This window comes from Mustela nigripes, chromosome 5 (assembly GCF_022355385.1).
Source record: "Mustela nigripes isolate SB6536 chromosome 5, MUSNIG.SB6536, whole genome shotgun sequence".
NCBI classification, from domain to species: Eukaryota; Metazoa; Chordata; class Mammalia; order Carnivora; family Mustelidae; genus Mustela; species Mustela nigripes.
Window position 1 is genome coordinate 47,593,468 of NC_081561.1, and position 17,181 is coordinate 47,610,648.

A 17,181-nucleotide genomic window follows, 5' to 3' on the forward strand; every position below is an offset into this window, starting at 1 on the left:
AAATCATAGGTGTTTTAAAAATGTATTTCAGCTGATGTATTAGAACAATCTTAACATCCTGATGTTAAGTGATAAGTGTAAACATTTCTCACATGCAGACATTGCTCCCATTCAGTAACTCAAAGGGAGTTTGATTAAAATGTACTTTTAAAGATTTTATTTATTTATTTGACACAGAGAGAGCACAAATGGGGAGCGGCAGGTAGAACGAGAGGGAAAAGCAGGCTCCCCACTGATACCAGGATGCTGGGATCATGACCTGAGCCATTCAGTGCCCCCAAATTAAAGTATTTTTAAGAACAGGTTTTCTTGAAATATATTTACATACAAAATTCATTGGTTTTAATTGTATAATTGATTTTTAGTAAATTTATGGAATTATGCAGTTATTACCACAATCAAAATTTTTGGAACATTTCCATCACTCCAAAAAGAACATCCACCTCCCCCAGCCCTCCGCAGCCACTGATATAGCTTCTATTTCAACAAGATTCACATTTTCTGGATATTTCACAAAAACAGGAGTCAAATAGAACGTGTTCTTTAGTTTGGCTTCTTCCAGTTAGCATGCAGAGTTGGAGGTTCATCTGTGTTGTAGCACGCATCTTCACTTCTTTTTAGTGGCAAGTAGTGTTTCCATCCTGTGGCTCTATCACACCGTGTTTATGCATCTAACAGTTGCATGGCATTTGGTTTGCTTCCATGTTTGGCTATTAGTGAATAATGCTGCTGTAAACAGGAGCATACAAGTCTTTGTATGGACATATATTTTCATTTCTCTTGGATATTTACTTAGGAATGGAATTGCTGGGTCATATGGTAAACACAGTGTGACATTTTAGGGAATGCCAAGCTGTTTTCCAGAGAGGTTGCACCATTAAATATTTCCCCTAGCCTTGGAGAGGGTTCTGATTTCTTTAAATCTTTTCTAGTACTTATTCTCTTTCTTTTTTGTTTTAGCTATCCTAATGGCTGTGAAATGCTATGTCATAGAATAGTGATTTGTATTTCTCTAATGATGTTGAGCCTCTCATGTGTTTATTGCCCATTTGTGTATCTTTTTTCGTAAAAATGTCTGTTTAGATTTTGCCTATTTTTAAATTGGGTTAATGTTCTTTTATTACTGGGTTTTCTTTTACCACTTATGCTCTTGGTGCTATAAGTAATTTTTGCCTAACCTGAGGTCACAAAGATTTACTCCTATGCTTTCATCTAACAATTGTATAGTTTTAGCTCTTCCATTATTTAGGTCTCTGATTAATTTTGAGGAAAAGGCTGCTTTTGCATATGGGTATTGAATTTCCCAGTATTGGTTTGAAAATATTCAGCACTGAATTGCTTTTGCCCTTTTGTCAAAAGCCATAAATATGTGGGTCTCTTTCAGGACACTCTATTATGTTTCAGTGACCTATATGTCTATTTTTATTAGAAACATTTTGTTATAAGATTAATTAAGTCTTGAAATTTGATTTATCTGAACACAACACTAATTTAGATGGGTATGGGGAAATACTTAGAAGGCTGCCATGCTGAAAGGGACATTTTTCCTTGGTGTGTTAATCCTTCAGCTTTTACTTAGCTCCGGCTGTGTGATAAGACATGATGCCATGTTTGGACTCTAATAGATGCCATGGTAGGCCCCTGGGGCAGGGACAGATCCCTTGCTAGGAAGTGGCCTGATGGAGTTCTTGAATCTGTTTTCTGAATTTCTCTTTTCTTCCTGTTACTGGGCAGGCATTCAAGGCATGGCTATGTTCACAGGCAAGTGCAAATGACTAATCTTTTATTTACTGAACAAACCTTCTTTGATATTTACTATATGAGAAATACTGTACAAAGCATGACACTTTTACAATGAGGACCTAAGACCAGGCCCTGTCCTTTTTAGAGGCTTATATTTAAGTATATTATGTGCATAAAACTATTCTATAAGGAAAACGATGATTGGCATTCTGGAATAAGCCAAGGACTATATGAGTGCAGAAGAAAGGCCTTCTCAGTCTGGGTGGAACTGGAGCTTGACTCTGGAGGAAGAGTGAGATTTGGAGAGCTAGAGGAGTGGGGACAGAGCAGCGTTTTTGGGGTAGAGGGAACACTGTGAATACAAGCAGAGAGATATGACAGTGGCAGTTTTGAGAATGGGACCTCAAGTATTTAGCTTTCTTTTCAAATTCTCTTAGCCTTTGGGGTTAGAAGTGAAGCTCTACTCTTCAGGTACTGGGACCTGTATGACTTGCAGTACATGCACAGCTGTGTCCCGTGGTTCACCTTGAGAAATGTGGCCTCTCATTTGCTAGAGTGACTTGGTTTAAGCCTACTCTTGGTGAAACTTGTTAATTTAAAAGCAAGGGTGCTGGGGCTCCTGGGTAGTTCAGTTGTTAAGCATCTGACTCTTGATCTCAGCACAGGTCTTGATATCAGGGCTATGAATTCAAGCCCTGAGATAGGTTCCACAGGGAGAGTGAGTGTGCACTCAGAAAAAAGAGAGAGAGAAAGAGAGAGAGAGAGAGAGAGCGAGCGAGCGCATGCGTGCTCAGAACTGAGGTGGGGGAGAAAATCACTAATACTTATGTTTCAGGCTTCAGTGTGAGACCGAAATGCAGCAGTACAGCTTCTTCTCTGGTCATGAACAGCTGAGGGGACTAGCTGTTGAGTATTTGTGGTCCACAGCCTTAGGTAAATAAATGGAATCTGGAAATTTGGCAAAACTGTAATGTCATTTAGGAAGTGATCAATTTGAAGAAATTAAGAGTATCTTTGAAACCTTTAATCTTCCTGGAGAAGATATAATTCTGTTGCAGAGATTGAGTTTAGCAACAGCTGATAAAATATGTATCCATTTTTTTATTAGGTAATTAATAGAATAAACTGTGTTTATAACTATCCAAACTTATTAGTTTCCTAAATGTGTTTTATAGTGACTTTATTTTGGAAAATGTATATCATTGTACGGGGGAGTTAGAGTTTCATCTGGATTTAAGGAAACTTTTTTTTTTTTTTAAACAGGGAAGAGGAGTTAAGCATTAGCATGGTTTGTAGCAAAGGTGGTACGATCTCATCAGCTGGGGGTGTCTTTAAAAATAGTTTCAGTGTTCCTCTCCCTGTGACAGTTGTCTTAATCATAATCCAGGGTTATTTCAGCGGTTTAATGAGGAGGATACAGCCAGTTGTTCTCAGTGGATTGTTTGTAAGGACTTGAGGAAATGGGCTTATGTTTAAAGAAGAGTGAGTTAGTTTACATACAGAGTGTAAGAGTATTGTAAAGACCTTAAAACTATAAAATATGCTACTGAGAGACCCCTTAGGTTTTTCCAGCCCTTGATACTTAAAAAAGAGATGAAGCAAGCACTTGTGTCATTCCCTCCCTTGGTATCTCTTGCCCAGGGCTCTGAAAGGGACACCAGGAAGTGCGTATGATGGTGTGACCAGGAGATACCTGCCTTTTCCAGCTCCAACTCCCTTGGATCCTTAGTCTCAGGTGGATTTTCTTACATGGCCAGCACTCACCCTTCTCTGTGAGGGCCTTGCTTCCTCCCAGCCTGGAGCCAGACTCATATTACAAGCATTCCAGCCAGTGGCTCCCTCTTTGGTTGAGGACTGGCAGAACCATGCTACCGAGACGTCATCTGTGAAGTAGACAAAGTTGGATTTTGGAGGCTCAGGAGGTTCTCTGGTTTTTTGTATGTGTGTGTATGCTGAGGTAGTACCAGATTTTTTTTCTGTAAATAGCTGAGTTGTAAAAAGTACTTTTTAAATTTTTTATTTCTATTTTTAATTAGTTTTTTAATCCCAGGATAGTTAACATGCAGTGTTACGTTAGTTTCAGGAGTACCGTATAGTGATTTAGCAGTTCTATACATTACTCAGTGCTCATCATGGAAAGTGTACTCTTTACTCATCACCTATTTCACCCATCCCTCCACCCAGCTCTCTCTGGTAACCATTTGTTCTCTGTAGTTAAGAGTCTGTTTTTTGGTTTGTCTCTCTTTTTTTTCTTTGTTTCTTAAATTCCAAATATGAGTGAAATCATATGGTATTTTCCTTCTCTGACTTATTTCACTTAGCATTAATGCTCTCTAGCTCCATCCATGTTGCAAATGTCAAGATTCCATTCTTTTTGATGGCTTTGTTATGTTCCATCATGTGTGTTTTTCTTCCCTGTCATGTGTGTTTGTATGCACATGTGTGTGGGCGTGTATGTACACTTACACCACATTTTCTTTATCCATTTGTCAATTGATGGATGGATATTTGGGCTGCTTCCATAATTTAGCTATTGTAAATAAAGCTGCAGTAAACATAGAGGTGCATATATCCTTTTGAATTAGTGTTTTCGTATTCTTTGGGTAGATACCTGGTAGTGGAATTACTGGATCATATGGTATTTCTGCTTTTAATTTTTGAGGAATCTCCATATTGTTTTCCACAGTGGCTGCATCAGCTTGCATCTTTACTAACTGTGCACATGGCTTCCTTCTTCTCGACATCCTCGCCAATACTTGTTGTTTCTTGTGTTTTTGATTTTAGCCATTCTGACAGGTGTATAGTCATCTCTTACGGTTTTGACTTGCATTTCCCTGATGAGTGATATTGAGTATCGTTTCATATGTCTCGTGGCCATCTGTATGTCTTCTTTAGGAAAATGTCTGTTCATGTCTTTTGCCCATTTTTATTGGATTATTTGTGGGGTTTTTTTGGCATTGAGTTGTATAATTTCTTGATGTATTTTTGGATACTAACTCTTTATCAGATAAGCCATTTTCAGATGTCTTCTCCCATTCAGTAGGTTGCCTCTTAGCTTTGTTGATGTTTCCTTTGCTGTGCAGAAGCTTTTAATTTTGATTTAGTCCCAGTAGTTTATTTTTGCTTTTCTTTACCTTGCCCGAGGAGGCATACTAGAAAAATATTGCTACAGCTGATGTCAGAGAGATCACTGTCTGTGCTCTCTTGTAGGATATTTATGGTTTCAAGCTCTCATATTTAAGTCCTTAATCCATTTTGAATTTATTTTTGTGTATGGTGTAAGAACAAGGACCAGTTGTAAAAGGTATTTTAAATGGTTCCAGAGGGAAAAGAGGACAATTCTTTTTTGGGGAAGTATCTACTTAATTGTTGAAACACTTTCTAACAAGTCAGCCATTGACACCCTATAGGGCATATTTGACAAATGCTCCAAAAGAGATGATTCAACTCAGAAGTATTCAGGAAGCAGGTGCCACAGCCAGCACTTTAATCAGAATTGTGAAGCAGTTGACATTTTTATTTGTCACTTCCCTGTATCTTTCCTGGACTCTTCTCTCCCCACTCACCAGCTGCCCAGAGTTCTCCGGCTGCCTTCTCAGTGTTAAAAGCTCTTACTGTGGAATCCTGCAATGCCCCAAACTGCAGTGCTTCCCTCAGACTATAACCCCCCCCCCCAACTTATTCCATCTAATCACCAACCATGATAAAGGTTTCTTTGAAATTGATATTAGGTGTTAAGATCAGTCAGATGAAGTGACTTGGTGTTAAGGGGCAAATGACTGATAGGTTTCTTTATCCCTGGAGCTGTCCTTATTTTCCCATGGGAACTGAATGTATTTACCTGAATGCATCACTAATTTCTAGTAATTAATCTGAACCTGACTTAAGACCTTTGCGTAACCTTACCAGAGTCATTTAGTGGGGATTTACTGAGGAAATACTCATTTTTTTGAGTAAGTTGTAAATTTTGGTAATGGCTGTAATTTAGATAAAACTAATTACAGATTTTTAAAAGTAACTTTACATGATTTTTACTGGAAAATATACACAATTCTGCTTCAAGAGTTTTTCAAGGGGTCGCCTGGATGGCTCACTTGGTTAAGTGTCTACCTTCTGCTCAGGTTTTGATCCCAGGGTCCTGGGATGGAGCTCCACATCAGCCTTCCTGCTCAGTGGGGAGCCTGCTTCTCCCTCTGCCTGCCATCCTCCCTGCTCTTTCTGTCTCTCTATCTCTCAAATTAAGAAAATCTTATAAAAAGAGACTTTTTTTAATAGATGCTAGAATTTGAAAATACAGTGGAATCTGTTCAAAATGTTGGTGGTAAAGTATAGAACTTTGATGCTGTAGTTTCAGACTACCTAGGCTAAACAGGCTTATTTTATGTCTAATTAATTTTTTTTTTAGGACTTGGCTTATATGAACTCATGTAGTACACCTATTATACTACTGTACTACTATATACCTATTCTACTCAGTTGTCTTTATTTGTCTTACTAAATTATTATAGTTACATATTTACATTTATTCAAAATTTAGTTTCTAATGAAAAAATTTAGTCTCATTGACTAGCTTCTTAATTATTCATTAGAAGTGTTGTGATTATGAACACTAATCCCTAGTTTTCTCAGCTTTTTCTTTTTTTTGTCCAAATTGTGAGAAGGTGAATGGGAAGAGGTAAGCATAAAAATGGCCAGTTATTAGGGGCACCTTGCTGACTTAGTACGTAGACCACACAACTCTTAATCTTGGGATTGTGAGTTAGAGCCCCATGTTGGGTGTAGAATTTAAAAGAAAAATGCCAGTGATTGGTTCTTCCTCTTCTCTGTTATTATTGAAAGCTGCTCTTAATGGCTCTTACCATGATTTTTTTTTTTCAAGTCATATTGGTTTAAAGAACCCCCACCCCATTTAAAGAACTACATGGAATGGATAATGCTGATGTCTTTATAAGTCAGTGCTCATTTGTCTGACATTGCAATATGGAGGTTATTTAGACCACATCTTTTTTTTTTTTTTTTTTAAGATTTTATTTATTTATTTGACAGAGATCCCAAGTAGGCAGAGAGGCAGGCAGAGAGAGAGAGGGGAAAGCAGACTCCCTGCAGAGCAGAGAGCCTGATGCGGGGCTCCATCCCAGGACCCTGGGATCATGACCTGAGCCGAAGGCAGAGGCTTTAACCCACTGAGCCACCCAGCACCCCTAGACCACATCTCTAATAAAAATCCAAAAAACAGTGGACAGATGGAAAAAAGTATGCAGAATAATTGATTTTTGAAAAAATTTTTTCTCTTTCAAGTAATATTTATAATTGCTTAGCATAAGAATTAAATAGTTCTGCAAGGGATCAAAATCTGCAGGCTGATGGGGAAACACGAGCAAAAATAGATTTTTTCCCTCCATCTTTCCTTAGAGGGAAGAACTGGAAGGAAATGTAGAGGACTCAAACCCAAACCAAAACAAACCAAACCAGAACCAACTGTCCTAAAGCTAAAACAGATTGTTACAGAAAATAGTTATGTGCTTTAAACATTTTTAAAATCAAAAGAGCTTTTTAAAAAGGTTCCTATGACAACAGTGAAACTGTGCAAAAGAGACTATAAAGAATACATAGGTGAGGGCTAAACTGTTCCCAGATCTTAAAGCATTTATTACTAAAATAATATGCTTTTGTTTTATTTTACCACCTGATGAACTACCTTGTAGTGAAAGGATAGAGAAGACCTTTTTGCTTTTGTTTTTATAACTGATTGTTATATCAACCTGAAAGCTTAAAAGAAAAATCTTCTTTGTCAAAAAATTTTTTCAAAGAACAGATTATTTTTACTGCCCAGAACCAACAGTGATTTGTTTTAAACTCTTCCTTATTTTATTCATTAATACCTTAAGATGTATGACAGATATCTTTATTTTATAGTTTTATAAAACAGCGAAGGGGATGAATTATGTATGGCCTTGATGTTGACCTATCACTGACTACAAAAAAGCATGACCATCCCATTATACTTATTTGCACGAATTTAGAATTTGTAGTAATTTTGATAGAATTCATGCTGTAGCTGTAGCTTTATTCTTTCACAACTCTTGAAGAAATAGTACTGAAGTAAGCAAACCTATTCAGATAAAGCAACTAATTGATGCAGTCAGGTTGGTCTGAGGACCCAGAGGAGTCCCGTGGGACCAGTGAAGGGAGTCTTCAGCTTCTCACAGGATAGAAGTCAAACATGAGTTGAGAGGAAGTAAGAGCAGAGTTTGTTGAAGTCATAGAGCAGCTACAGACAAGAATGTTTGGGAGACTCTGAAAGGAAAATGAGTATGAATCTTGTCTTTGCTTGGGGGTCTGGAGTTTTTTGTTTTAAAAGATTTTATTTTTAAGTAATCTCTTTACCCAAGTCGGGGCTCAAAAATACAAACCTGAGATCAAGAGTGGCAGGCTGCACTGACTCATCCAGCCAGGCTCCCCGCTGTGGAGGGGTGGTCTGTAGTTCTTACTGAGGTGGGTCGTCTGGTCTGGTGTATGTGTCCTCATTGGCAACTTGTCCGACAAGGATGAGTGCTCAGGTGTCCTATGTAAGTCACTTATGCCCTGTAGCTTTGGGTTTTGGTGTCAAGCTATTTGAAGTCATTGGTCCTAGAGAATGTTCATGATGACCTTAGATGTGATCTGTTGCGCTGAAGACTCGAAAGAAGCATTAACTCCTTGCCTTTCATAAGGAAGACTTTCATTAAAGCATGTGTAAGGCAGGCATGTAGGTCTTAGCAAGAATAGAAACAGGAAAAGAAGCAAAAGAAAGAAACAGCTTTTTCTTTAATACAGTCCCTTTGGTTTCCCTGTCTCATAACTATCCAAGAGATTACATTGTTTTTAAGTATTTCTGTGTATTTAAAAAGCATCACTCATCAGTAATTGATAAGGTAATAGTTTGATAGATTATTTTTTATTTTTATTTTTTTGAACTAAGATTTCTAAGGCTCTCTCCCAGGAGAATGTGGTAGCTTATTTTTATGAAAGTGTATTTGCTTGAAGAAAAAATAAATGCATTGTAATACATTTTAATTCATAGTTTTCACTGAAGCTGACTGTCTCCTTCTCTCTTCACCCAATTAGTAGGCTGTGAGGCGATCCTATTTGGGACAAGCCTTCTTTTATTATTTATGTTCCTTTCTAAAGATAGCTAGTTGTTTTCCAGAATACTGTATCCTTTAGATGTAGGACTTCTTTAAGAGAGAACAGAGAATGCTTCTTGTGGCTGGTGTTTTGCCCCTTGCTGTGCTAGCATGTGTGCATTTTACCCAAGATTTTCTGAAAGCATGCTGTCTCTGTTTTCTCTGAGAGACTTCTCCGCTATGGTGTATAGATTGGACCCTGAGCGCTTTATCTTTGATTTGGGTTTGCTCATGGTAAATATTTTATTTTTGTTCAAGATAATACTTTACAAGGAATCTTTTATATGGTCAGAAATACTGGGTCCTTGTTCTGCTTAAAAGTCTTCAGTGGTTCTCTCTGCTTAGGAAAGTTCCGAGCTTCCTCTAGTGGCATGTAAAGCTGCCATGTCTCCCAACCCACCTTTTCCTGCCTCACCTTCTGCCTCACATTTCACTGATTCTTTCCATGGATCTCATGCACCGTTGTGTGCAGGCTTGCCTGTTTTTCTTTGTCTCTGTTCTTCCCTCCTCTTGGAACATTCAGCTCTTTTCTACATTGCTGTCAACTCAGTCTGCAGGCTTTAAGAGGTGGTGCTCTCTTATTATTCCTTTTTGTACTCTTAGAGGTTAAATGATACTGTGGCATACAGTGGATGCTTAATACACCTTTAGTGACCTGGACTAAACTGTAGCTACGTGGTAACTATAAGTTTATATATGGGGAGTGCCAGTTTTGTGGAATTTGTCTAGATTCACATCAGTCAGTACAAAATCAGGCTTTTGAAAAAGGCAGTCTTAAACGTATTTATTTAAATAAGTAGCTATGTGATCATCTTATCTTTAGAGTTGAATTTGATTTAGTCAATGAAAAACCAAACGCTCATAAGTTAACAAAATAAAATTTTTAACAGTAGTGTTTTTGACCAGTTAAACCATTTGGATGCTATAGACTTGGCATAATCTATTCTCTCCCAAAAACGAATGGCAAATTGCCTATGTCATCATCACCAGCATCTTGTTTACAGTCTCTCTCTCTGTGTGCCCTCCCCACCATTTTGTAGTTTCTTTCTTTAGGAGACTCTTCTTAAGCAAAGGATTAGCGCCCTCTAGGGGTGCACTGCAAATACAGTGCTGTGCACACATTTTAAAAAGCCCTGCAAAATTCTGGGAGAATTTTATGAAATACAGAAAATGATGCTTCATCCTTATTATGTAATTCAGGTTATGTAATTTAACCCCAGAGTATCTCAGAGTGCTTTTACTTTGCTCATCACTTCCCCCCAGCACTATTTATTCAGACAGAGTTTTGTTCCACAGGGAAAAAATTTCCAAAATGAGAAGAAAGACTGTTTTATTAAAAATTGAAGCCGGAAGGTTAAGACGACTGGCAGTTACCATAGTCATCTGTGAAGGAAAGTTACCAGGCTAAATGTCTATGACTCAGGCTTAGGGCAAAATAAAAAACTTTTCTGTGTCAGTTTAACTCTCTAATTCCTTTTTTCCCCCCCCCATAAATTGGTTGCTTGATCAGATATTTCTGTAGAATCCCAGTCATTTTTACTCATTTCATCCACTACCACTTGTTCCCCATAATGCTAATTTGCTGATTTTTTAATTGTTAATTCACTTCTCTTTCATCCCACTTTTTTGTGGTGAGGAAAATAAGCCAATATTTATAAAAGCCTTTGAACACAGACAGGGTCAGGTACCTAGTAATATAGTTCATTGTGTATGTATTTGTATTTTTCATTTGTTATTTGCTTGTTTTGTAGCCCCCCCCCCCTTTTTTTAATTTCGAAGTAATCCCTACACTCAGCCTGGGGCTTGAACTGACAACTCTGAGATCAAGAGCCGGATGCTCTTCTGACTGAGCCAGCCAGGCAGCACTGTATTATTGTGAATAATGACAACATTTATTTCACATAGGATGATAAAGATGATGATAATGCTATCTTGCAGTTAGCATTTTTTTAATATGCAGAATTTCTTTGAGCTCTCAGAATAATCACTTGAGACAGGGAAAATAGGCAGTATTACATGATAAAGCCTCAGGATTTTTTTTAGGCATTACAGAAGTTAAGTGATTCTATTTCTGTGTTTTCTCCTAAAATTCTTTTTTTTTTAAAGATTTATTTATCTATTTTAGAGGACAGGGGAGGGGCAGAGAGGGTCCCAAGCTGACTGCACTGAGCAGAGTCCAGTGTGGGGCTTGATTCCACCACCCCAAGATCACAACCCAAGTGAAACCAAGAGTTAGATGCCCAACCAATTGCACCACCCAGGTGCTCCTCCCCTAAAATTATTATTATTATTTTTTAAGATTTTATTTATTTATTTGACAGACAGAGACCACAGGTAGGCAGAGAGGCAGGCAGAGAGAGGAAGGGAAGCCGGCTCCCCGCCGAGCAGAGAGCCCGATTCGGGGCTTGATCCCAGGACCCCGAGATCACGACCTGAGCCAAAGGCAGAGGCTTTAACTCACTGAGCCACCCAGGTGCCCCATCTCCCCTAAACTTCTTCTTCTTTTTTTTTTTTTTTTTAAAGATTTTATTTATTTATCAGAGAGAGAGAGGGGGAGAGAGGGAGCACAGGCAGACAGAATGGCAGGCAGAGGCAGAGGGAGAAGCAGGCTCCCTGCCGAGCAAGGAGCCCCATGTGGGACTCGATCCCAGGACGCTGGGATCATGACTTGAGCCGAAGGCAGCTGCTTAACCAACTGAGCCACCCAGGTGTCCCTCCCCTAAAATTCTTAAAAAATTAAGCCTTAAGACTTAGAAAACAGCTTTCCATTTTACATTTTTTTCAGTTGACATATTGCTTTTTAAAAATGATAATTTTGTTTTCAGATAATATAATTTTTTCTCTCTAGTTTGAACTAGAAGCCTTGTGTTTAAAGTTTTATTTTGCAGATGAGATGACTGAGGTCTAGAGAGTTTAGGGTGCAGGTGCTATTTCATGAGACCTGTGGCAGAAGCTAGACTAAAATATAGGGCTCTTAATTATTTTTCCCTTATTACATGTTTTCCTTTTCCCTAACTTGGTTTTTGCATGGCATGATTTTTTTTTTTAAAGACTTTATTTTTTTATTTGAGAGAGAGAGAGTGAGAGAGAGCCTGAGAAGGGAGATCGGAGGGAGAAACAGACTCCCCATGGAACTGGGAGCCAGATGTGGGATTCGATCCCAGGACTCCAGGATCATGACGTGAGCCGAAGGCAGTCGCTTAACCAATTGAGCCACCTAGTCCCCTTGCATGGCATAATATTATCATTATCTTTCTCTACATATGCCTGATTCAATTTTTCTTAACTGTTGCATAAATACGATGATGAAAAATGACACCTGGTTTTGGAAGGCTTCCTTGATGTTAGAAAGGAGTTTTAGTTCTGTCTGGCAGAAGCAAGTTGTGAAATTGCCTTCCAATGAAATAAGTGTTCAGAATCACACTTCATCTTTAACTGTCTGGGAGTGAGACTGACATAGGAAGTGGATGTGGATTGAAATGTGGCTTTGGCAGGACGTGGGCGGGTATGGTGGACTGGAGAGCCCAGCATTCTCAGCGCTGTGTGTTAGTTACTGTTGCTAGAGGCCTCATCCTGATTGTGTGCGGAGGATGTCAGACCTATACAGTAAAGTAATTTATTTTGTGAAATTAAGCCAGGATCAGGAACTATATAATATTGCTTGTGTGAATGTTATCCCTTTTTAGGTACAGGCTCTTTTAGAGCTAGGCAGCTTTCTGGTTATAGTGGAGATACATAAAGAAGTACATAGATTTAGATGTACTGATGTACATAAATTTATAAGCTCCTCTGCCTTGTTTTTAAGTAGGTCCTTAGCCTTATAAATTAAACTCATGCTTCGGAATGGGACTAAGGGAATTCTTACAGAGTTCTAATATGTGAGTAGAAAAGTGTGCGTTAGTATTCATTTCACTAAGGTGCTTATCTGCATTACATATGTGTCCTATGTATGTAGTAGATGTGTTCTTATGAAGATCCTTGAAAATTAATTCATCTCTGAAATATAATTAAGGACTTGAGGGGATTGTCATTTAATGGTATCCCAAGGTGAATACTCTAATGGAAGGGATAATCACTTCATAACTTTTTTGATATTTATAGGTTTTCTAAATTAGGACTGCCTAAAAATGTGTTATGACATACTCTTCTTTTTTTTTTTTTTTTGTTTTGTTGTTTTTAAGGGAAATAAAGTATTTTTTTAAATCTTATTTTACTGTTGTATCATCTTGTGATGTCAAAGATTCAACTGATATTCTTGGGAATTAGGAAATGAAAATAAAATGTCAGTCTGTGAAGATGGGAACACTTGTTTTAATAATTTGATTCACTTTCAGTGTTACTGGCCACTTTTATAGGTACTATTGATATTAGCAGTTATTTAGAGCTATTGAGCCTAAGTTTAATACTTAAGTTATTTTTACTTAATGATGTATATACATAGGTAGTTAATTGAATATTGAAAAGTTCTGTGATTTGGGCAAAAACACATAGGAACTAGTAAATATGATACGAAACTCTTAAGGGAATTTTTTCTTCATTAATCAAAACTATTTTCTGGTACTAGTAAAACTGCAAAACATGTATATAGGCAACTAAGATAATAAAATGTAATGGCATTTAAAGTTTTTTTAAGATGAAAACTCAACCATCAAAAGTGTTCTTCCACTTTCCATTAGGCTTTTCTTGCTTGTTATGTATTCATATTTTATTTTATTTATTTTTTTATAAGCATTTTTTTAAAGATTTTACTTATTTGACACAGAGAGAGAGAGATCACAAGTAGGCAGAGAGGGCAGGCAGAGAGAGAGAGAGGAGGAAGCAAGCTCCCTGCTGAGCAGAGAGCCTCATGTGGGGCTCCATCCCAGGACCCTGATCATGACCTGAGCCGAAGGCAGAGGCTTAACCCACTGAGCCACCCAGACGCCCCACGTATTCATATTTTAGATCTTTATATTATTTTGTGCTGTATACTCACTTGACATTTTAGAAGTGCAAAGAAGTTTGACTCATATGTACAAAACCTTTAAGAGTTTACTACACCAACTGGCAAGCATGTAGGGCGTGTGCCCTTTGCGTAATGTAGGTAGATTTCTGCTTTCTGCCTCTAGACCACTTCCTTGTCTCCTTTCATGAGAGCAGCACAAAGTAATACAGCCTAGAATCACTAAAAGGTGAGAAAATGGTACCATGCCAACCCTCTGTGGAACAGCCATCTTAATAGTCTGCTCTGACATTCGTCTCTCTAGCACAAACCTTGCAGTAGGCCAAGTACTTATAGGAGATATCCTTACTAGGCAGACTGAAAGCTTTTGGGAAATCTTTGTTGGTTTGTGCTTTTAAAATCACAGGCTTCAATCAGGCCTGTGGAGTGGAGGAAGAAGCTATTATAGGTTAAGTGTTAACTTTGTGTGGGTGTTAACATGGTTATAAAAACCCTCTGTCACAAGAAGATTAATGTGCAGAGGAAAATTTGGGCAGAGGTCTTCCAACTTGACACATGTGAATTTTTAAAAACTTTTTATTTTGAAATAAGTGTAGACTCACAGGGAAGTTTCAAAAACAGTAAATATGTGGACTCTCATGGACCCTTCACCTTGCTTGTATTTCTAGATTTTTAAAGTATAGCGTGTGTGTCTCTGATCCTGGATCTTATGGCACAGAGAATAGAAGACCAACTCAGGTTGGGGGAAGGGGTGCTCTTCCTGCGAGGGTTGCCCTGGCTGTTATACCAGGAATTATGAAGGTGATTGCCATTGCCTTGTATCTAAAAAATTGTAACCCCATGTGGTTGGCCAAGCCTGTATTAATTGTAGCATGTTAAAAATATAACAATTCTGTTTGTCTTTAGGAATTATTTATTGGAAGTTTATTCTTTTTTAGTTTTTGATTTTTAAATTTAAATTTAGTTTTTAAGTAATGAGAGAATTAAAATGAAAATATCACTGTGAAAATGAACACCATATGAGGAATGTTTTCTACTTGTCCCTGTTCTTATTTGAGTGTTAAAGATGATCCCAAGTTCAGGACCAAAAGTTTAAACTGCTTTTCTCTCTGTAGGTTCGAAAACATGTGAATGATCTCTATGAAGACTTAAGGGATGGACACAATTTAATCTCTCTTTTAGAGGTTCTTTCAGGAGATACCTTGGTAAGTTTAAAATTTCTTAATTTAGTTTGCAGAACATGTAATCCTGTCCACATGGGACCAGTGTGTTGTCAATAGACACTGTTCAGATTTGTGACACATTCACCTTTTTTGCACTGTGAATTCTGCCTGAAAACGAGTTCTGGTTAGCTTCCTAATCATTTTCAGACTTCAAATGATGTGAATTTGGGAGATCGAAGCACTTTGATTACTTTGCTTATATAATCAGTTCTATACTTAAACTACTATTCTTGTTTTTGCTTCTTTTTTATCTTTGGGGTTGTTTTTTTGTTTTTGTTTTTGCTTAGCAGAGGTTGGATGCATAATATAACCACATATTAAAAGACTGACATATAACAAAGAAATAAACATTGCTTTCCGAAAAATGGTCTAATCCATTCCACAGGTGTCATTTCCTTTTTTGTGATCATGACTTCCCCTTCTTGGTTACCTGTTCTCCTTCATTATGTTCTGTTCATGCTCTTCTTTTCATTTCTGGTCTGTCTTGTGTCTTTGCTGTTCTATCTTCTGTCCGTTATATTCATTAGCCAAGGGAGCGAGATTTTTTGAAGACCTTACGATTGGTGAGTGCAACAGAAGCATGCGAATATGAACAGCATGAGGATGTGGAGGATGAGGATAAGGGGGTAGGTGTCGGCCCCCATAACTCGACTAACCTAGCCATTACAGTGTGGTGAGCGCTAATGTGGTAGAGAAGTAACCCACGGGTTTGGGCTCCTTTTTAGAAAATTAGAGAAAGGACCAAAACCCACAGTGAGATGGATGTGCGTGTACCAGAAAACTGGATGAAGGAAATATTTTCTCTTTAAATTTATTGATGTTACTGTGCAGTGCATAGTAATTGAACATAGGTGCTTAAATTATATGATAGCATTTTAGCTAAAGAATTTTATACACCTTTTACATAAATATGGAAATCTTGACAACTAGCCTGCTAATTTTTATGCAAATTTGTTTCACTTCTGCAATTTATATTTCAAATGTGGCCACTGTTGCCTTATTTGAACAGACTTATGAAAATTTTTTTACTATTTAAGTTTATGCTTTAACTCATACTGGCAATAGGTATTTGATGGACATTACGTATTTTCTATACGTCTTATTTAGAAGGGGGGAAGGTCTTAAAATTTGGAGTCCTGGTAGAACCCACAGAGCTGTTTCATCTTCATTACACTTAGTTGACTTCAGCCCACCTTTGCAAGACAGATACGCTTCTTTTGTCATCCACATCCCAAGTGCCCCTGATTCCATTGGAAATTGTGCCTTTTTTGGATCCAATGGATGAATTCACCAACAATATTTCTACCTGTTACATAGAACCTTTTTTCCATTTTGTAGTGTGCTGTCTGTTTCATTATGGTGACTTTGGCTGTAATAACCTATTCATATTTGAGAAGATAAGCTGTCAGTTTTTTTTTCTTCCTTTTGGAAGATTTTATGTGGTAAATTTCAACTCCATTCTTTGTATTTTTGTTAAGCATCTTCTCAGCTCTATCTCCTTATGTTTTCATTCTGAAAGCTTGTAGCTTTTCTCAAGGAAAACAGCATCAAAAAAATTATGGATTGTCGGTTTTCCTGAGACAGTAAATAATCATGTCCATCCCTAAGCATTGCGAAACTAATTATTAGAGTCCAAATGATTTTGTAAAAAGCTAAAATAAAGAGGAAATATAGTATATGGTTTTAATTGCTTTTCTTTCTTCCTTTATCATGCTAAGTAAAACTCTGTCTTTTTCCCTCTTGGTGATTTTATACTAATTGCATGCTACTTTACCTCATTTTCATTAACATGCTATACATATGTAATTATAAAAATCTGCTTAACAAGAGAGTTTATTAAGAAGGCAAAATGGGGAACAGTCTTTAGTTCTTTCTGTGCATCCAAAGCTAATAAAACTGTAGGCTAGAATTGTAGTATAGTAACTATAAAAAGTCTATATGTTCTGTGGTATTTTCTCTTTTTCTTTTGTTTAAATAAAGCATTTAGAATAAATCATGTGTTTAAATAAAACATATTCAGAGAAATACCTAGTTGTTTAAATTCAGTTTCAGACAATACAAAATCATAAAAGCATCTTTAAAGATATCTGATGGTTTTACTGAATAG

General features: G+C 37.4%; 1 protein-coding gene across 18 annotated transcripts in view; it reads left to right on the top strand.

Annotated features, from left to right (window-relative positions):
- Positions 1–17,181, top strand: part of DST (dystonin) — a 472,092-nt gene that overhangs the window by 232,535 nt on the left and 222,376 nt on the right. For all 18 annotated transcript variants that reach the window (XM_059400215.1, XM_059400198.1, XM_059400206.1 and 15 more), the window contains one exon: positions 14,967–15,056. In XM_059400215.1, coding sequence (XP_059256198.1) covers positions 14,967–15,056 — 90 coding nt within the window. The remainder of the gene's footprint in view (positions 1–14,966; positions 15,057–17,181) is intronic.